We start from the raw sequence: 21,482 nt of genomic DNA on the forward strand, positions 1-21,482 counted from the left end.
ACAGTATGGAGCTTCCTCAAACAATTAAAAATAGCACTTTATCCCCATTTCTAGCTGTGCCTGGTATCCCTGACTCTACAGTGCTTCTGATTCAGCTTCTCCTTGGAGTAAAACTTCAGGCTTCTGCTGGGTTTAGGAAGTCAGTCTGTGAGCTAGGGGAGGGGTCAAACTTCTAAGATGGAATTTAACTAATTCTCCTGTTTCAGTCCTACCAACAGTTGAGCTTTCTGGTGCCCTGAATTTCTGCCTTCCAAGGTTCTGTGGCTGGAATAGACTTGAGGCCCCTTGTGTGTGTTAGATTTCTGCCCTGTGCATAGGTTAGCATTTAACACCTGCCCTTTTGCTTTCTATCTTTAAAATCTTGTTAATGTTTTTTATTTGCTGTCATCTTTTTACATGTTCTTGATCCTTGTGGTTTGGTTTTTTTGTTGTCATCTTAATAGGATTTTGGCAGTGAGCAATAAGCCTGTGTAATGGAAGTCATACATTTAAAAAATTCTTTAGGAATTTTAGAATTAAAAATATTTATTTTAAAAGACTTTATTTATTTATTTGAGGGAGAGAGTGAGAGAGAGAGCATGAGCCAGGTGAGGGGCAGAGGGAGAAGCAGACTCCCTGCTGAGCAGGAAGCCTGACACAGGGCTTGATCTTGGGACTCTGGGATCATGACCCGAGCCTAAGGCAGATAGATGCATAACCGACTGAGCCACCCAGGCTCCCTGAATTAAAAACATTTTAATATAAGATGTTACCATTGGGAGAAACTGGATGAAAAGGGTATATGGGATCTCTTTGTATTATTTCTTACAACTGCATGTGAATCTGTAATTATCTCAAAATAAAACTTTAATTAAAAAGCAATTTAAAGGGGCGCCTGGGTAGCGCAGTCGTTAAGCGTCTGCCTTGGGCTCAGGGTGTGTTCCCGGCGTTTCGGGATCGAGTCCCACATCGGGCTTCTCTGCTGGGAGCCTGCTTCTTCCTCTCCCACTCCCCTGCTGTGTTCCCCTCTCTCGCTGGCTGTCTCTCTGTCACATAAATAAATAAAAAATCTTTAAAAAAAAAAAAAAGAAGCAATTTAAAGCCACTGACATAACTATTCCTCTCAATGTGTAATATTTTAAGACTTTACTTGTGTATCAGTTATAATTGTGGGGTTGTTTTTGGTAATCTGCTCTTTTTATAGTCTTCCTAATTAAACTTTTCATTGTCATATCATATATTATGTTGATGTGGTATAATTTATGAAACATTTTCACAATTATTTTAATCTTTCAGTTAGTATAGTACATAATGTTGACAGATTACTTCTGACCAGCAGTGAATGAGTATGCCGTTTTCATTGGCCTTTTACCAGCATTGTGTGCTGTTAGACATTTTTTTGTTTTAGTAAGTTTGGTAGATAGAAAATGTCTTTTTCTAGACCATTTCAACGTTTGTTAATTATGGCCTGCCAAAGATGAGTTCTGTTTTGAGATCTGTACTCCTTTTTCTCTACACTGCAGTTTATTAATCAGTTACTTGGAGTTGTCCCTTTGTCGACACCCACTGAGGATGAGCTGGCGCTGCCTGCAGACGTCAGAGCTTTGCAGCGGCATCTGTGTGTCGTGCAGCTGACGAGGCTGCTCGGCTTGTACCACACTATGGACAAAAACCAGAAACTGAGTGTGGTCCGAGAACTGATGCTGAGGTACCAGCATGGACTAGAATTTGGTGAGCAGCCTTTCAAAATCTGTAGTAGTTGCCTGATTTGCTAAGTTTTAGTCCTTTTTTTTTTTATCACTCAGAGCACCCTGTTATAAATGAGTTTGGCAAGGAGAACATTTTGTTAGGTGGGAAGACTGTTCACATGTAAAGCCTTTCTTAAGTTCGGAATTTTAAATAATTATCATTGTCCATATTCTTTTTGATTGAGCTAACTCTGTCACACTGGGGCTCTTACGAATTACATGGAATTTATGATAATTGTGACATTTTCTGCATCTAGACCTTAGTATTTTTAATATATAGGCTGAAATTGAACAAAATGAGTGTTGTAAATTATGAGGTAAATGTTTAGTTTAGAAGTAGATGATCTTTAGATTGCTAGATATGTGTGATAAAGTGTAAATTATGTGACCAGATGCTGTCAGTGTTTCTCTAACTTTCTAAATCATTAGGCAAAGTAATGAGCGTACTGTTAGTTTAGTTGTACATGGCCCTTGGCTTCTGTTCTTCTCTTTACCTGAAACCTCCTTCCAAATCTTGCTGCTCTCCCTTTGGGGCCATTGTGGATACTACCTTTGTTCTGGAACTCTTTCTTTTGCTCCAGCTGAGTGTGGCCTTACCTTCTTTTGAATCCTTTGATTCATTGCTTATATTTTCCTTCTGGTATTTACACGACTCTTACGACCTTCATTTCCTCTTTTTATCTTCTCCCTCCTGTCACTTTCCTGCTTTAAAAAACTCCTGTGGGGCAGTGATAGTTGAACAAATGTTATAATACAAATATGGGATTTTTTCCCTACAGGGAAATCCTGTTTGAAAACCGAATTGCAGTTTTCAGACTATTACTGTCTCCTTGCTGTCCATGTGCTTATTGATGTATGGAGAGAAACAGGTAAGGAAGAGTGATTTCAGTTTAACTTTATGCTTTGCTTTTATTGATTATAAATCCTGAGACTAATTATATAATCCAAGAATTTGATTTATGCCTTTAGGTTTTTCCTCCTTGCCCTTCTCCAGGATGCTTCTAGAAGAACCCATTCCAGATAACCCCCTCTCTGTAATCAGGATAATCTTAAATCAGTGCACATCTGTTTTTATTTTTTAAATTTTATTAAATTGAAGTATAGTTGACACACATTCCATTAATTTCATAGAAGTGTACAACATAGTGATTCGACAGTTCTGTACATCATGCTATGCTGACCACAAATACAGCCACCATCTGTCACCATATAACGCTGTTACAATACCATTGACTATATTTCCTATGCTGTGCCTTTCATCCCTGTGACTTATTCATTCCATGACTGGAAGCTTGTACCTCCCACTCCTCTTTTTGCCACCCCTCCCCCACGACAACCACCAGTTCTCTGTATTTATAGATCTGTGTCTGCTTTTTTGTTCATTTTCTTTTTTTAGATTACACATATAAGTGAAATCATATGGTATTTGTCTTTCTCTGTCTAGCTTATTTCACTTAGCATAATACCCTCTAGGTCCATCCATGTTGTTGTAAATGGCAGAATATTCTTTTTTTATGGCTGAATAATATTCCTGTGTGTGTGTGTGTGTGTGTACACACCACATCTTTATCCATTCATCTATTAATGGACACTTGGCTTGCTTCCATATCCTGGCTATTGTAAATAATGCTGCAGTAAGCATAGGGGTGCATATATCTTGAGTTAGTATTTTCATTTTCTTTTGGTAAATACACAATAGTGGAATTACTGAATCGTATAATATTTCTGTTTTTAATTTTTTGAGGAACCTCCATGCTGTTTTCCACAATGGCTGCACCAATTTACATTCCCACCAGTAGTGCATGAGGGATCCTTTCTCTCCACATCCTTGTCAACACTTATTTATTTCTTGTTTTCTGTTCTGTTTTTAAAGATTTCTTTTTTTTTTTTTAAAGATTTTATTTATTTATTCGACAGAGATAGAGACAGCCAGCGAGAGAGGGAACACAAGCAGGGAGAGTGGGAGAGGAAGAAGCAGGCTCACAGCAGAGGAGCCTGATGTGGGGCTCGATCCCACAACGCCGGGATCACGCCCTGAGCCGAAGGCAGACGCTTAACCGCTGTGCCACCCAGGCGCCCCTTAAAGATTTCTAAATATTGAATAGTGACTGAACTACCTATTACAAAGTTGCAATAATTAAAATACAGAGAAACTGATTCAGAGATAGATGTATAGGCCCATGAAATGAATAGCCCTTTTTATTCACTTAAAAAATGTTCAGGAGAATGCACTCTTTTTGGAATATAATTCTAATTAACCTATTTAGGACAGAACTACAATATATGCTGAAGGAGGCATCATATATCATTGAGCAAGAAAAGGATGATTCAGCAAATGATATTGAGATTACCTTTTCTTTAGGTCTCACTCCTGACAGTTTCTTTTATTAGCAGTTTTTTGGGAAAAAATAATTTAGGTACTTATTGCATATTATTCACGAGAATAAACTGCACAGGAAACAAGGGGCTGGGGAGACAGTGCTGTGCATGATGGACACAAGCCATACCCTCAGGGATCATTTCATGGAGCACTTGATTTTGATATCATCGTCCTTGTGCTTAAAATCCTTCAGAGGTGCCCTGTTTTCCTGAGGATAAAGGTCAACCTCTTTAGGATAGTTTACAGTGCTCTTTACAATCTAGCCTCTGCCGATATCTCCAAATTGTTAGGTACTTAGAGCCTAAATCCCCTGGTTTTTTTGGTTGCTAGTGTTAGTGAACATCATGTGCCTCTCTTTGAAATCACTCCTTCCTTCCTTCGTCTAACTTTTACTCAGATGGTGCCTCTGACAAGCCTGTCTTGATTTCACCCCCTCCCCCATGGCAAATTTTATGCCCCTTCTGAACTTTTGTAGGACGTTGTGTGTACTCCTGTGCTAGTACTTGCTATACTAAATTGTGCCGGAGTTGGGGGTGAAATCCTTTTTATCAGAGTCTTTGTCATCTGAGCCCCGAATCGTGAGTTTGCGTAGAGCTGTGAAAAAACATAATTAATGAACTGACCTCTTAGTAATTTGGTCCCTACTCAGATACCCTTCCCCACTTATTCTAGCATCCATTCTTGCTCACAAGTGACTATGTGGCTTTGCTAATCTCTTGTTATTTTTGAGCAGTATGTCTGCCCAGTAGAGCAGTAGCAGCTAACATTTGTTAATCATTAGACACTTGGAAGTGCTTTATATGATTTAGCTAATTTAAACCTCCTAATAATACAGTTAAGATGGATGCAGTTTTATAGATGAAGGAAAGACAGGGTAGAGAGAAAGAAGTTAAGCAAATTTTCCATAATCACACAGTGCAGGTACATTGGAAAATTGCCAGTATTATAAAGATACAAGGTTTCTTGCAGTCAATGAAAGTGATGTTGAAGTGCTCTAATTAGAGGCATAGTCATTGTCCAAGGTGGATCTGACCGATATTAGAAATCTATAGAAATGTGGTATGGATGTTGGAAGAGACTGATTTGATATGAAGGATTAAGAAGAGCACTTGAAGAAGTTGATGATGCTCTCAGATATTTTGCAATAAGGCATTTATGATTCTGCAAAAGTAAAATGGGGAGTTAAGAATGTCTTTTTTTTCTCTCTAGTTTTATGGAGAACTGTGATTGGCATATTACATTGTATTAGCTTAAGAGTGTATAGCTTAAGATGTATAACATGATTTGATGTATGTATGTCATGAAGTGATTACCACAATATTCGTTAACATCTGTCTCCCGTAGTTAGTTTTTTTTTTTTTTTTTAAAGATTTTATATATTTATTTATTTGAGAGAGAGAGCACACAAGCAGAGGGAGCAGCAAGAAAAGGGAAAGGGAGAAGCAGGGTCCCCACTGAGCAGGGAGCCCAGTGTGGGACTTGATCTCAGGACCCTGGGGTCATGACCTGAGCCAAAGGCAGATGCTTAACTGACTCAGCCACCCAGACACCCCCAAGTTAGATTTTTTCCTGTGATGAGAAATACTAAGATCTACTCTCCTAGTAGCTTTCGAGTATACAGTACAGTATTGTTAACTGTAGTCCATATTATACATTAATATATCCCTAGAACTTATATCATTTTGTTACATTTAGTTAGAAAAATATTTTCCCAAAAAGCCTAATCAGTCCTTCATGCTCTTTTCTTTTTTTGCTTGATGTCCTTTTGATTTGGTGAAGAATTTTCAGAGTTGTAGTTACAGCCTAAATTTTGCAAACTAAAACATTTAATGTCTTTATAACAGTTTAATAGTTGAGAAAGAAGTGAAAATTATACCTTTTTTCTTTTCTTTTTTTTTTTTTTTCTATTTACTTTGAAATTTGGGTTCTTTTTTTTTTTTTTTTTTTAAGATTTTATTTATTTATTTGCCAGAGATAGAGTGAGAGAGAGAGAGCAAAAAGTGAGAGAGAAAAAGCAAGCACACAAGTAGGGGGAGTGGCAGGCAGAGGGAGAAGCAGGCTCCCTGCTGAGCAAGGAGTCGGTTTTGGAACTTGATCCTAGGATGCTGGGATCATAACCTGAGCCAAAGGCAGACACTTAACCAACTGAGTCAGCCAGGCATCCCAAGATCTTTTTTTTTCAATACTAGTTATCTTTGAGTAACGAGGACTTTAAAAAAAATTTTTTTTTCTCTTAAAATTTTCATTTATTTGAGAGAGAGAGAACATGAGCTCGGGGAGGGGCTAAGGGAGAAGCTGACTCCCCACTGAGCAGGGAGCCCAACACATTGCTAGATTCCAGAACCCTGAGATCATGACCCACGCCAAAAGCAGACACTTAACCCACTGAGCCACCCAGGTGCCCCATTTCCTTTTTTTTTAAGATTTATTTATTTACTTGAGAGAGAGAGTGAGGGAGAGCAAGTGAGCACACCAGTTCGGGGAGGGGCAGAGGGCAAGAACCATCAAGCCGACTCCCCACTGAGCACAGAACTGGATGTGGGGCTTGATCCCATGACCCTGAGATCACAACCCAAGCTGAAACCAAGAGTCAGTCGCCCAATTGACTGAGCCACCCAGGCACCCTGAGTAACTAGGACTTCTTTATTTATTCCCTATAATTGTCCAGCTGTTTTCTCCACCCACCTCTGAGCCGCTTGAGGCCAGGAACCACCTGTGACCCTTATCCTCTGGTCTTACATCTAGTGTTGCTCCAGAGTTTAAGTCAGTAAGTGTTGAATTCAGTAAAATTATGATTGTGAAGACTAGGTAGCAACATGGAAAACACTTAAAAGCAAAATTAGATGTATGTCATGATTACTACTGGGTAAAAGTAATTCCAATTCAAAGGCAATACATTAAAATCATGGTAGTTTGTGTAGATTATAGGTATGCATAGTTTGGGTAGAATTATGGATATTTATCTAAAGCCCCAATTTTTGATTATATCATTTCTTTTAGAAAAAAGCCTGGAGCTTATAATTTGAAAAGCTCAATGCATGGAGCTTTTACTTTAAGTTTTTTAAGTTTTGGTTTAAGTTTTTTCTTTTTTTTTTTTGTTTAAGTTTTTTCTGACTGTAAAAATAACAAAGTTTTGGAAAACAGTTTATTTTAATCTTACTTTTCCAGCTTCCAAAAGGCATTCTAACATTTTGGCATATTTCCTTCTCTTTTTTTCTGTGCATGTCTTATAGACTGAAGATCACCTGTTCACACTAATTTGAATTCTGTGTGTTTTACTGAACTGTTACTGTATAAGTATTTTCCCTTGTTACTAAAAACTCATTAATGTCAAATGGCTGCATGCTGTGGGTTTTACTATAATTTACTTAATCATTCCCCCATTATTATTACAGTGAATATTTTTGTGTATAAATCTTTATCTCCATTTCATATTATTTTCTTAGGTTCATAAAAGAGAAGTTACTTAATCTTGAAGACTATTGATGCATGTAACCTTTTGAGTTTCGGTAGGCCAGAAATAAGTGTGTCATATTAATTTGATTATTAATGAACAGCTTTTTTCAAATATCATTTCAAATATCTGAATAGTAGAGTTACCCATGGAAGAAAAATGTTGTCTAGAGAGAGCATCTTTCTGGGGTCTGGTAGAGAAAATCCTGTACTGGGAAGGTTGGTGGACTCAAATTCTCCTTCAAAGTCCATCTCTTCTCCGAATCTAGGATTCTCTGAGATCCCATAACTTCCTTCATAAGGCCTTGCAACTTAAAGTTTGCATCACTTTTGCAGATGCATGTTTAAGAACTGAGGTAACTATTGAGAAACTGTCTGTTCTGGAAAATTCCCTATTTTGCTTACAGGCGTGTATCTAAAATTTGTTTTTTGACACCTAAACTCATTCTTCAGATAGTTAGGGGAGGTGATAATATCAGTACGTTTTTGTCTTTTGTTTGTGAGAAACCTCCATTTGCTGCTAAGTACTATGGATAATACTGTTACATTTTGGTTCTAGGTGACGAGACTGCTGTGTGGCAGGCCCTGACTTTGCTGGAAGAGGGATTAACCCACAGCCCTTCCAATGCTCAATTCAAATTGCTGCTTGTTCGAATCTACTGTGTGCTGGGGGCGTTTGAACCAGTGGTGGATCTGTACTCCAGCCTTGATGCTAAGCATATCCAACATGACACCATTGGGTTGGTAGTATATACTCTGAATACTGAGCAGCTGGCTACCCCAGGGTGGGGTCCTTGTGCATGAAGCTCAAATTTTCAAATTTAGCAGTAGAGTTGTTTCCGTTATTAAGCTTTTTAGGTTAAGTAATCCCCTATGATGACCCATTGTAAAGTGGAAAGATTTTTATATCTTCCAGCATTTAATGGTAATTTTTAAATTTGCACAATTTTGAAAAGGTAAGAAAGTTTTCCCCAGAGATAGCAAACAGCTATATATGAACACTTTTTCTTTTTTTTCTTTCTGAACACTTTTTCTTAGCACACATTGTCTTGAAGTCCTTATTTCTGCTTTGCAATTGAGATTGACACATGTACTTAATTTTTGACCTTAGAGATCCTCTGAATTTGTGTTTTGACTATTCTTTATGATGAATCAAGGGTATTTTCTTTATCCCCTTCTGTTCCATTAATCATCTGAGCATAAGAAGGCATGGCATAGAGCTTTAGGTCTCCCATAAAACTGAATTAACTTGCTCTTTAAAAAAAAAATTTTGATTCTGTGAATGAGATAATTTATGTGGCAAGATTTTTTAACTTTCCTATGTGCCTATAATAATTCGAAGTGTAGTTGATGATGGAGGTGGTAAGTATAACATTTTTTTTTTCTTTCCTTCTGACCTAGCTATCTTTTGACCCGATACGCCGAATCCCTAGGTCAGTATGCTGCTGCATCCCAATCCTGTAACTTCGCACTCAGGTTTTTCCACTCCAACCAGAAAGATGTAAGTGAAACATATTTTTAAAAAATATGTTCTTGCCTGCTGAATGCACACGATTCAGAGAACATCTTCCCTCCTGTGGCAAGCGCGCATGTTGAGGTGCACCATGCGGACTTGCAAGTGCCCTTAGGCCGTAGCTTACTGGCCACGGCTGTTAGGTAGAGGAAGAGAGTTACTTGTGGTTGCTAGAATGGGTGTGTTTAATAGAATCCATGCAGAGGTACAGTTAAAACGGTGTTAACAGAGTAGGAAGTGGTATTCCTCTTAGATCTATCTTTTAATTTCTAAGAGACTTTTTCTAAGAGTATAAGAGGAAACCCATAAGTTTATAGCCTGGGATGCCATAGAAGATTCTGCAACAGCTGCTGCTCTCTGTTACCTTTGTTTATTTCTAAAGTTTATACTACCGTGCTCTTTGCCAACAGCCAGTGCACTTGTATTTAATTGACCAGTTGAAGGACATTTCAAGACTCTGTTGTGTCAATAGTGTGTTTTTTAAAGTAGCAATTAATAAGGTAGAACTATGTGCCATAATGAAAGGATGGGAATTGCACCATATTTTTCAGTGCAAGTAGGTTTGGTCTCCACTTGTCAGTTAAGCAGAAGTTTTGTATAGTCTCTAGTCAGTTAACCAGCTGTGCAAAACCACCTAGAACATAGGTGAAAAGAAGGCAAGTCTCTAGGATGGTCATTGCCGGCTTTGTTCCCATGTGCTTCTAAAACCCATTGCCCAGAATTCAGCCATGCCACATATCTGCCCATAGTATTCTGTTTTCACGGTCTAACAGCAACTAAAGAACTTGGCAAGAAAGCTGGTTTTTGGGGTGGTTCTTTTGTAACTGTAACAGCTGTGGCTAATCTATCTTCCATCAAATTCTTTAGCCTTGTATTAAATAGAAGTCAGAGCAGAAGCATTTCTGAACAATGGAATATAGTTTTGTTGTTGTCAACTTGCAGTAATTCTGTCTTGACAAGCCTTAGGGCAAGGCCTGGAGGGCTGGTGTAGCAAGGATGGTAAGTTGTGCATCAGTTGGCTTTTAAGCCCTATTCCCCTCCCCTCATGGCACCCTTCCCCCAGTGATTGGGATCTCTGTTCATACGTTATTTTGTGCCATAGTTCCTGATCAGGGAGAGAGGGAAGTAGGCATCCACATTTGAACATGCTGCCTGGAAGGTGCTGGCCTGGCTTAGAAATCTGAGGGCATCTCTAGGACCTTGGGTTTCTAAAATATCCTAGCACAAATAGGCAGTTGAGCTATAAATCTGTGTGTTTGTATTGTGTGTTCAGGTATCTCTGCTTTCCCTTCTCTGTTCTTAAGAAGTTTCACTAAGTCGAGAAAAAAAAGTGTTTTTCAAATCTCATTATTCTGGCTGTCATTTCTGTGTTTCTAAGAAAGAGGTTGAAGAAATATTTGATTTACTGATGACTCCTTTTCTAAGTTTTGTTTCTCAAATAGCTCTGAGGGGGAAGTGGGGTAAATAAGGTATTAATCCACGCCTGGTGGCTGGTTTTATTCCAGTTTTTAATCATCCAGCATTCTGGAAGCTATCATATTGTTCTGATTTGGTCAATAAAGCACATTTCGTATACTATTGAAAATTAAGCTTTAATTTTTTCCCCCACAATTATTGTTTCTAAAGAGTTGATTTGAAAACAAAACACTTCCACCCCAAAACAAAACAACTCAAGTTATTGTTGTAGAGAAAGGAGATCCTCAAGAATGATTTGAGCGAGGGCATGTTGTTCTCAGTGGCTGTTTTTATCTTCGAGGTTTTGCTGATGGTTATGTGTGGCAGGAGTGACTATTCATCTGCATATGTGATGCTGAACCTGATCATTTCGTTGATCTGGGAATAGGACTCTGCTTGAAGTTTATTTTTATTACGACTAAGAAGAAAGAGCTTATTTAACTTTACTAAAGTAGATAATCTTTGGGGATCCTAGAGGCAAAAGCAAAAACCAATACAGCAAGGAAAATGCACCTTAAACCTTCATGCCTAGCCTGAGTCCCAAAATAGGGAACTGGAGACTGTGGTGTGGACTGTTTCCTGTAGGAAGTGGAGTATAAAAAAGAGCACGATTTTAGTGTTGCCTTGTATGTGTTAAACCTTCTGACACTGTTAGATATATCTCTGGAAAGCTAAAGCTCTGTGTTCTGCATCTTTTATTCTTAGTAGTTTTTGAGATCCCCAGATGGTTTTTTCTTGAGTGACTGATGTATTTCAATTCCCAGCTTGCTCTTTAAAAGAACACTTTTACTCCTTTACTGGAAAATCCAGTGTTCTGCTTTGTAAGGCTTTGTACTATAGGATTGAAAGCTATATTTGGAGGGTCTATACAGGGATTTTCTTTCTGGAAAAGTCATCATTGTTGCTGTCATCTTACTTTGGAATAGGTTTTTACGATATGAGACTTAGAGCCAGATTTTCTTATTTCCAAAAGTTACTAGTATGTGTTACTTTAAAAATAATTTCCCTTTAAAAGTCTGTTTTAGGTATTCATGAAGATGATCATTCAGGGTTTGATGTCCATTTATTTTGCTAATTTTGACAGTGACCAGGGTTCATTTCAGGAATCCATATGGGATGTAACTAGCCTCATGGTGCATAAATGAGTAGAAATAGGTACGGACAACATTCTCTAATATTCAAAAGTTTTTAAAGTGCCTGTGGCTTCCAGTTTTGCCTGCAGTTCCAGTAGGGGTTGTCTCTTCAAATCGTAGACCTCTCTCATGCTCGGTCTTATTGCAGGATGCCCAGGCCCTTTTCTTGCTCTGCAGTGATACTTTGCTGCAGCATTAAAGGAGGACTATCTTAAAAACAGAAGCCAGAGAGCGGCAGTTACCTTCTCAGTTTGTTAAAGGACTACATTCCCTTTCTGTTGCCCCTTATTTTTCGTTTTTAAAAGTCATTGCCTTTTTTTCAAAAGTGGTATTCCGTGGACCACTCAGAAATTAAAACTGCCTCTGTACTTTGTAAAGCTGGGTTCTTTTCTTTAATCAGCGTATTTTGGAGCTGTAATTGATAAATTTGATTGGAATCCCCTGAAGTCCTGTTTTTATCCTGATTAATTGCTGGATCATCATGTTCCTAAGCAGCTGGTTTTTTCAAGCTGTAAGTTCCTGTTGCAAGGGCTGATGGTAAACCTTGCTTTTTCCGAGCCAAGAGGCCATCGGATAGGCATGTGTGTTTAGAGTATCCTGGCCTCTTCTTGATGGGGCGTATCACTGTCCTTTAATCAGGCTAGAAGGTACACTGAGCTTTTTCGGATAGTCCTTCCTTAAACCTGCAGGATCACAAGTAATCTTTTTAATTTTCTTGTGTCCGTCCGTCTTTAATTTCTCCAGATACTGCAGGCAAACAGCTCGCCGAGGTGTCCCATGGGGTTTAAAAGCCGCATCGAATGCAGTTGAATTAGCGCCCGTGGCGCAATCCCGCGGCCTGAAATGAACCCTGCGAGGCTGTGTATCAGAGGGTATGTTGTTGACTATTGGCCTATTTTCCTACTGGGCAAATTATTCAGTCGTAATGGAGATGGATGGGGGCAGAGCTGACTGAGGCTATGTAAAAAGACTGGCTTTTCTAGAAAGGATCTTTGGGGCAGACATCCGCTTTGAGCTTAACATTTTCCTTGGCCCACAAGGGTACCCTTCTGACTTCTGATCCTGATGGCATAGGCCCACACCCATGAAATGTTCTTCCCTGAGATTTTCTTCTATTGTGCCAGAAATTCTGTTGAGAATTCTTTTTCTTGCCTCTGTTCACAACATTTCATCTGTACATATGTATTAATCTAAAATTAAAGCGCATGTGGTGAATGATCCCTTCATTTACTTGTTCATGAAATTTTCCAGCATAGGTCTTACGTAGTTTGGCTGGACAAGAAACCTGGTTCTTGCAGTCTTTCTGTCCTAAGAGTGGATTCTGATGAATTCTTATGGGTCTTTTGTTTGTTGTCCTCTATCCTGATGTAGTGCACATATGCCCTATGTTTGTGGTACGTAGTACTCAGAAATAAACAAAACCAAGGAGCAGCCTGTCTTTTTTCTGAAGGAGGGTGATTTTTATTTGGGTTGGTGGTGGGTGGTTATGTTATTCTGGTGTTTTTGGAACCTTTGTATAAAACACAGTGTATCTTAGATGAAGAAAAACATGGAGTACCATCCCTTCCACAATGGCACTAACCAAATTTTTGACTGATGTGGTATCACAAAACCTCCAGTCCTACTGAATTGAAAGATGTAACTGCTAAGAGAAAGTCTCTGTGGTGGTAGCAGCAGCTGGGTATTATTAGAAGTAGTAGAATTAGTAAAGAACACATACGACTCTGGTATAGGAAAGAAGAAAAATAATGTTTTTAAAAGCTGATATTCTACTTGGTGACCTTTAAAGATTAGATTTCACATCAGATTTCACATCTTACTTAATTTTAGTTTGAGTGTTTTGTTTTGCCAGGCAAGGTTTGCTTTCATTGCCTGATCTGTGAAATATTTATACGGAGGTGATGTGTTTCGTTCCCAGACCTCAGAATATATTATTCAAGCTTACAAATATGGTGCATTTGAGAAGATCCCAGAGTTTATCGCTTTTAGGAACAGGCTGAATAATTCTCTTCATTTTGCACAAGTCCGTACTGAACGGATGTTGTTAGACCTTCTACTTGAAGCAAATATGTAAGTATTGCACAAGAGCTAAAAAGGAACTAAGGGATCACATCAGATCCTGAGGGCCATTAATGGGCTCAGGGGTGATAATAGCAGGACTAAGCTAAGGAAAAATGGAGAAAAAAAAAAGAGAGAGAGAGGAAGTTGGTAGGAACAGAGAAGAAAGGGGAAATGACCCAGTGCATGTCGTGGGGAATGATTAGGCGCTGCCAGCACCATCTCATGTCACGTACACAAGCCAGCCAGGCCACAGTTGTCATCACCCCAGTCCATGTGGTGTTTAAAGGGTTTTCCTTCCCCTGTTAAACATGGGATTTCAGGGATTAATGTTGATCCACTTTATTTTAGTTGGGCTTCCAGACGCTTTCTCTTGCTGTGCAGCAGGCCAGCATGATATGGGCTTGGTTCAATGTCATCTTCTGTGAACCTTTACTTCTGAATAGTAAATCCTTCTTCCTCTTTCTTTTCCTTTCTTTCTAGTAGAACAAAGTTGTGGCTAATATGTTTTCATGGCTCTTTTACTATTGAAGTAATACATAAATGTTCTGTATCACAGATCAACCAGTTTAGCAGAAAGTATAAAGTCAATGAATCTTCGGCCAGAAGAAGATGACATTCCATGGGAAGCCTTGCGAGACAACAGAGACTTAAATGTTTTCTTCAGCTGGGATCCAAAAGACAGGTAGCTGGAATTAAATCCCAAGTATTTATTTTTGAAGAATTAGGATGAATCTAAGAGTTACAAAAAAAAAATCTCTTTTTTACACAAATACAATAACATGGTTGTTGTAGGGATAAGAAGGTATAGGTAAGCCAAGTGAAGAAAATGAATCTCACTCCTATGTTGGATTGCTGGCTAATCTAAAAATTAGATTTTCCTTCATAGCATACATGAAAAGAGATTCCAGATGGATTAAAGGTCATGTGCTAAAACTCCTTAGAAGTTAAAATTTAAAAAAAAAAAATTTTTTTTTTTTTTTTTTGAGAAAGAGCGCAGGGGTGGGGAGGCTGGGGATGGGGTGGGGAGGGAGCAGAGGGAGAGGGAGGGAGTGAATCCCAAGCGGGCTCCACGCCCAGCTTGGAACGCAGAGCCTGATGTGGGGCTCGATTTCGAGATCATGACCCGAGCTGAAATCAAGAGCTGGACACTTAACTGACCATGTCATCCAGGTGCCCCTAAAAGATATTTTTAAACAGTTAGGGAAAACCTTTCTTAGCATTACATCAAACCTGGAAACATAAAGGATTGGTCTCTGTGACCTTTAGCCTTCTATATGGAAATAAATTTGTTGGGGCGCCTGGGTGGCACAGCGGTTAAGCGTCTGCCTTCGGCTCAGGGCGTGATCCCGGCGTTATGGGATCGAGCCCCGCATCAGGCTCCTCTGCTATGAGCCTGCTTCTTCCTCTCCCACTCCCCCTGCTTGTGTTTCCTCTCTCACTGGCTGTCTCTATCTCTGTCAAATAAATAAATAAAATATATATAAAAAAAAAAAGAAATAAATTTGTTAACAAGTTTTAAAGGTAGATTGGTGATTTTCATCGTATATATTAATATCTTTCACATAAAGGGAGAACTCTTAATAAATTAAGAAGATAACTAAAAAACAAATTGGACTTAAGAAATTCAAAGAGATGCACCTGACAGTGATAAAGATTTTTTTGAACTATTGGACAAAGATGAAAAAGATTAATACTTGTGGTCAGCAAGGTTGTGGGGGAAAGGTTGTTGTGCATTGACATGGAGATACAATTTTATATAAACTTCCTATAGGGAATTTTAGTGATCTGTATTAAGATTGGAAATTCCAAATCCCACTTAATTCAGCAGATCACTTCTAGGAAAGTACAACCAAAGGCAGTATGCACAAGCATGCAGAGATATGTATATGAGGTAGTTCTGAATATACACTTGACCCTTGAACAATGCAGGGTTGGGGTGCTGACCCCCTTGCACAGTCAGAAATCCATGTGTAACTTTTAACTCCCCAGAAACTTAACTACTAATAGCGTACTATTGACTGGAAGGAAGCCTTGCCTATAACATGAACAATTGATCAGCACATATTTTGTATGTCATGTGTATTATTATATCCTGTAGTCTTACAATAAAGTAAGCTAGAGAAAGAAAATGTTATTAAGAAAATTGTAAGGAAGAGAAAATACATTTACTTACTATATTTACAAAAGAAAATCTGTACATAAGTGGACCCATGCAGTTCAAATTAATGTTGTTCAAATGTCAACTGCACTGTGATTTGGTGATTGCCAAGACCACATTCAGTGATTTGCTAGGACTCATAAGATTTAACCTATAGTTGTCTTCACAGCTAAGGTTTATTATAACAGAAGGACAAATGACAGGATCAGCAAGAAAAAGACACAGAATCTGGAAAACTCCATGCACAGACTTCCAGTGCTCTCTCATTCCGTGTTCCTTAGCAGCAAAAAGTGCAGTGATGTGTGTGCAGCATTTCTGCCCAGAGAAGCCCATTTGAGATTTTGTTCCCCAGGTTTTTACCAGCTGGTTATGTAGGCACCCTCTGTTCATCATGTGTCAACATTCCAGACTCCCAGAAGGAAAGCAGGTGTTCACCATAGACCATACGGTTTGTACAGACAGCCTAGGCACAGTGAGCCACTCTTATCATTTAGGGAATGGTTGGAGTGCCAGTTCCTAGACATCAGGTAAAGGTCAACCTTGCAAGCTGACCCTTCTAAAGAAAATAGCCTCAGGCTTGCTATGTTAACCTTTTCTGCACGCTGTCAAAAAAGATGTAGTTTATAAAATAGTATAAATATTATGAACCCATTTTATTTGTTTAAAATATGTCTTGTTATATAAATATTGTTATTTGCAGTTTTGTACATCTGTATTATAAGAGTCTGAAAGGATTGATACCAGGCTTGTTGATATTGCAGGTGTTTGGTTATCAAGGCACTTTTTTCTATTTTTCAGTTTTCCGTCATTTGAAATTTTTATATCATGTATTTTGTTGAAAATGCATGATACAAAAATTTTCAACAACATTTTCAACAAAATACATGAATATATAGTTTGTTGTTATCAGAAGTCTCACTTAAGCGGAAGAATGACCTGTTAGGTAGGTTATCATTCCCCATTTTATTGATCCTGAGTTGGGGACTTGGGTGATTGGGGTTTATCTGAGATCATTCAGCTAGGAGATGAGCGCTAGGACCATTCAATGACATCTTGACTCATGGAAGTAAAGCTTGAAAGATGTAAAGGCAACACATTGAATAAAATGGATGGTTTGGGGATATTTCTTTTTAAGGGATGTTTCTGAAGAACATAAGAAACTTTCCTTGGAGGAGGAGACCATGTGGTTAAGAATCCGTTCCTTAACATTGAGGCTGATCAGTGGACTTCCAAGTCTGAATCACCCCATGGAGCCAAGGAACTCGGAAAAAACCACTGAGAATGGTGTGTCCTCTCGGATTGATATTCTTCGTTTACTCCTTCAACAGCTGGAGGTGGCCATGGAGACGGGAAAGCGATTTATTGAGAAGGAAGTTCAGGTATCATCAAATGTATTTACCATCAAAGCTGCAATAACCTATGACTGTCTTTTTAAAAATAGGAATTTGGGGTGGGCGAATAGTAAAGAACAGTATTTCGTCCCAGTTTATGACACCTGTAGGAAAAAACCTGATTTTATTTTATTTTATTTTTATTTTTTTAAAAGATTTTATTTATGTATTCGACAGAGATAGAGACAGCCAGCGAGAGAGGGAACACAAGCAGGGTGAGTGGGAGAGGAAGAAGCAGGCTCATAGCGGAGGAGCCTGATGTGGGGCTTGATCCCATAACGCCGGGATCACGCCCTGAGCCGAAGGCAGACGCTTAATCGCTGTGCCACCCAGGCGCCCCAAAAACCTGATTTTATAGACTTGGGAATTACAGAGGTTTCCTCACTATCTAGACTGGATAATGAGGAAAAGCAAAATAATGGTATAATGGTATATTTTTAATAGCTATCAACAAATTAATACGGAGTTTCTGTTTTCACCATAATGTTTCAGTTGTTAGTTTAGTTAGATCAGTGGTTTGCAACTTAATCACTGAGATAGACTTTATTCAGTAGTTATAGTCCCCTGTTTTCGTTTTATATAAATTTAGATGGATTTAAAGGACACTACTTTCCCCCCTTTTTTTTCAGTATCCTTTCCTTGGTCCTGTACCTACCAGGATGGCTGGATTCTTTAGTTCTGGCTGTTCTCAATGTCAGACCAGTTCTTTTTATCTTGTTAGTGATATTTATGAGCTGGACACCAGTGGTTTAGGTAAGTGTACATTTGCATGAGTGTATTTACTAGGTCTTTGTCTTTGAAAACTTGGTAAATGTAATAATTCACATATATGGACAGATTGGGAGGAGGTGGAAGTTATTCTGGAAGTGTCTGGTTTCATATCAAAGAAGGTACATTCATAGGTTACCAAGTAACATTTTTAGAAATTTAAGTCTTCCCTATTTAAAATCACTTGTTAGGTCCTAAAGTTGAAAAAATTCCATAATTTGTTGAAGTATTGTTGGATTTCAGATTGAATTCTTTTTTTTTTTTTTTTTAAAGATTTTATTTATTTGACAGAGAGAGAGACAGCCAGTGAGAGAGGGAACACAAGCAGGGGGAGTGGGAGAGGAAGAAGCAGGCTCCCAGTGGAGGAGCCTGATGTGGGGCTCGATCTCAGAACACTGGGATAGCGCCCTGAGCTGAAGGCAGACGCTTAACGACTGAGCCACCCAGGTGCCCCATCAGATTGAATTCTTTACTAAACTTTGTGGAGAAGAGTTTTTTCCTAACCCAGTGAGAATCACACATATTCCATAGATATTCTCCCTCCACCCCTTCCAAATCATAAGATTTGTAGATTCTGTCATTGAGAGTATTTGGAGCACATAGATTTTAAGTTTTCCTAGAGAATTTTAGGTATTACTTTTGAGAGAAAGGTAATTAATGCCTCTTCCTTTTCCTTTCTTTTATCTTTTTGTCTCTCAGTAATGGAATTTGATGCCTGTGAGTTTTAAGAGTAAAGAAAATGTTCTTGTCCATGAGTTGTTACAGGTGTTGATCTTACTTCTTTTTCTTCTTAAAAAAAAATGAATTGAATGTTTTTTCATTTTTTTGTTTTTCAATTTTAGAGGATACAGGGGAGATCCAGGAGCGGGTAGAGAATAGTCTTAAGTCTTTACTAGAACAATTAAAAGGTAAGCATTCTGACTGTGGACTCCCATATTTTATCTGATTGTCTGACAGGAACTCTTTTTTTAGTAGAAATTTGCAAGAGTTGCAAACAACAACTTGAAAATAATCATACTTTCGGTATTATGAAAGACTTGTTCTTAAGTTTAAGGAGTAGTAGACAACCTGCTATAAAACAGTACACAAGTGGGTATGATCTTTCTCCCATTCCCAACCGCATTTCTCCAGGGGGAAGAAGATGCTTTTGCTTACCAGGTAAGTACCACTTTTGGAGTCTGTACTCCTAGATGCTCCCTAAAGAGTCTTATATGTGTATGGGGAAATACATAGTAGTGATTTTATTTTTTTAAACATATGAAAAGGTATAATACATACTTTTTTAAATTTTTTGTTGTCTTGGACACTTAACCATGTCAGTTACATATACTGTTCCACAGTATTATATCAGTGTACTAAGTTTATTTATGTATGCCCCATGGAGTACATATAGTATATTATGTACTTGAGTTATTTATAATTGTACTTATAATAATGCTGAAATGAACATCTTGCGACATAAGTGTTTGGGTACTTACTTGAACATTTCCTTGGGATTAAATTCCTGGAAATGGAATTATTTGGTACAAGAGTACATAAATGCATTTCAAATCTATAAGGGTCTTTCTTTTCAAGAGCCTAAATGGTCTTTTATTGCCCAACTGAAGAATGGTAATTAAAAGACAAAGATTGTGAGAATAAAACATGGTATTTATTATGAAGGTGAATTTCTATCATGCGCTTTGGTCTTTTAGTCCATAATGGCACACATTCTTTTAAATCATTCATTTGGAGTCTTAATTTTATTGTGGCAATGGCCTATTTGTGGAAAGGCTAGCTGGTGTTTAGACTCCAGAATATATAATTTATAAGGCCAGCTTCTATATTTTGAAGGCAACGGAGCAATAGTTACATGGCTTTTTAAAGAGCTTAAAATAGGGGCTCCTGGCTGGCTCGGTTGATAAGAGCCTGCGACTCTTGATCTTGGGGTAGTGATTTTGAGCCCCACCTTGGGGGTAGAGATTACTTAAAAATAACATCTTTTTTTAAAAAAGAGCTTAAAATAGATTCCCTTTGTTGTTTGGTTCACTGTGGGGGAAAAAGCTTTCTGGATTAAGTAAGCTTTTATATTTCCTTATTCTTTATTAGAGTGTACATTGTATTCCTAAAAATAGCGTTGAAACAAAAGCTGAATAAAACAATAAAATACTTTCCTGTTTTCAGATGTCTTCAGTAGATGTAAAGGTGACCTCTTAGAAGTTAAAGATGGTAACTTGAAAACACGCCCTGCTCTTTTAGAGAACCTAGTCTTCTTTGTGGAGGTATGTCTTTGTTCTCTTCCTGAAAAACTCGGTTTTCCTTAATTAAGTGAAGGATTAATTTTTAAAAAACAAACAGGTAATAGGCACCTTATACCTGTAATTTAATCCCCCACCCCCACCTTTTGTTGAGTGAAAAGCAATTTAAGTCATTTTTGAATGAACTCCTTCCAAGCATACCAAGAAGGTTTTGTTCATAATGAATAAAACTTGCAGTTTGCTCTACCGATCTTTAAAAATTCCTCACATTCACTCCAAATCTGTCTTCTCTGTTCACTTTCCTTTTTGACTCAACTATTGTGTATTTAAGTTAATTTCACCGGCTTTTTAAATTTGTTGTTGCTCTGCACTAATTACTAAGATTCTGCGTTGTGAAGGAGAATCTGGGCGCCGATTTAGCAAAACTTTCTCCTCTTTTAACCAGAGAGAAGAGGAGGATTGCAAACGCTCATAATTCATAATCTTATTTTTGTCACATGTTTATATACTTTTCTCCTCCTCCTAGTCTGTTCTGGTGACTGGCACAGTGTGTCTAGACTCTGAACAAACCAGTAATACTTGCATGGGTATGTCCATGCACTCTGTACCAGAGAACCATAGGCATAAACACCTAACTTAAAGGAGGAAACGTGCTGACCAAGGAGATTTCTCGGTTTTTTGGGTTTTTTGTTTTTCTTTTAGAGCGAGCATGGGGGATGGGGCAGAGGGAGAGAGAGAATTTTTTTGGTTGTTTAAAGATTTTATTTATTTATTTGAGAGAGTGCAGGAGGAGGTGCAGAGAGGGAGAGGGACAAGCAGACTGCTGAGCGCAGAGCCTGATGTGGCACTCGATCCCTTGAACCTGAAATCATGACCTGAGCCTAAATCAAGTCAGACGCTTAACTGACTGAGCCACCCAGGGACCCCAAGGGAGAGAGAATCTTAAGCAGGCTCCATGCCCAGCATGGAGCCTGACGTTGGGCTCAATCTCACAACCCTGAGATCATGACCTGAGCTGAAATCAAGAGTTGGATGCTTAACTGACTGAGCCAGCCAGATGCCCCTCTCTGTTTATATTTAAGTTAAGATTTGTAGGTGAAGTAACATCTTACTGGGCTGGGAGGTGGGTGGGGAGGGGCAGATTGTAAAGAACTTTTGGATTCCTTATGTAGGAATTTGGACCTTTCACTTGAGTGAAAGGGATTT

General features: G+C 38.5%; 1 protein-coding gene across 1 annotated transcript in view; it reads left to right on the forward strand.

Annotated features, from left to right (window-relative positions):
• NAA25 (N-alpha-acetyltransferase 25, NatB auxiliary subunit) overlaps positions 1-21,482 on the forward strand; it is a 69,970-nt gene that overhangs the window by 35,975 nt on the left and 12,513 nt on the right. Inside the window, exons 12-21 of the mRNA XM_026514903.4 lie at positions 1,503-1,710; positions 2,507-2,596; positions 8,120-8,300; positions 8,962-9,061; positions 13,580-13,731; positions 14,279-14,404; positions 17,016-17,259; positions 17,901-18,024; positions 18,882-18,947; positions 20,203-20,300. Of these exons, the coding sequence (XP_026370688.1) occupies positions 1,503-1,710; positions 2,507-2,596; positions 8,120-8,300; positions 8,962-9,061; positions 13,580-13,731; positions 14,279-14,404; positions 17,016-17,259; positions 17,901-18,024; positions 18,882-18,947; positions 20,203-20,300 (1,389 nt within the window). The remainder of the gene's footprint in view (positions 1-1,502; positions 1,711-2,506; positions 2,597-8,119; positions 8,301-8,961; positions 9,062-13,579; positions 13,732-14,278; positions 14,405-17,015; positions 17,260-17,900; positions 18,025-18,881; positions 18,948-20,202; positions 20,301-21,482) is intronic.

Source organism: Ursus arctos, unplaced genomic scaffold (genome assembly GCF_023065955.2).
Source record: "Ursus arctos isolate Adak ecotype North America unplaced genomic scaffold, UrsArc2.0 scaffold_34, whole genome shotgun sequence".
Lineage (NCBI taxonomy): Eukaryota > Metazoa > Chordata > Mammalia > Carnivora > Ursidae > Ursus > Ursus arctos.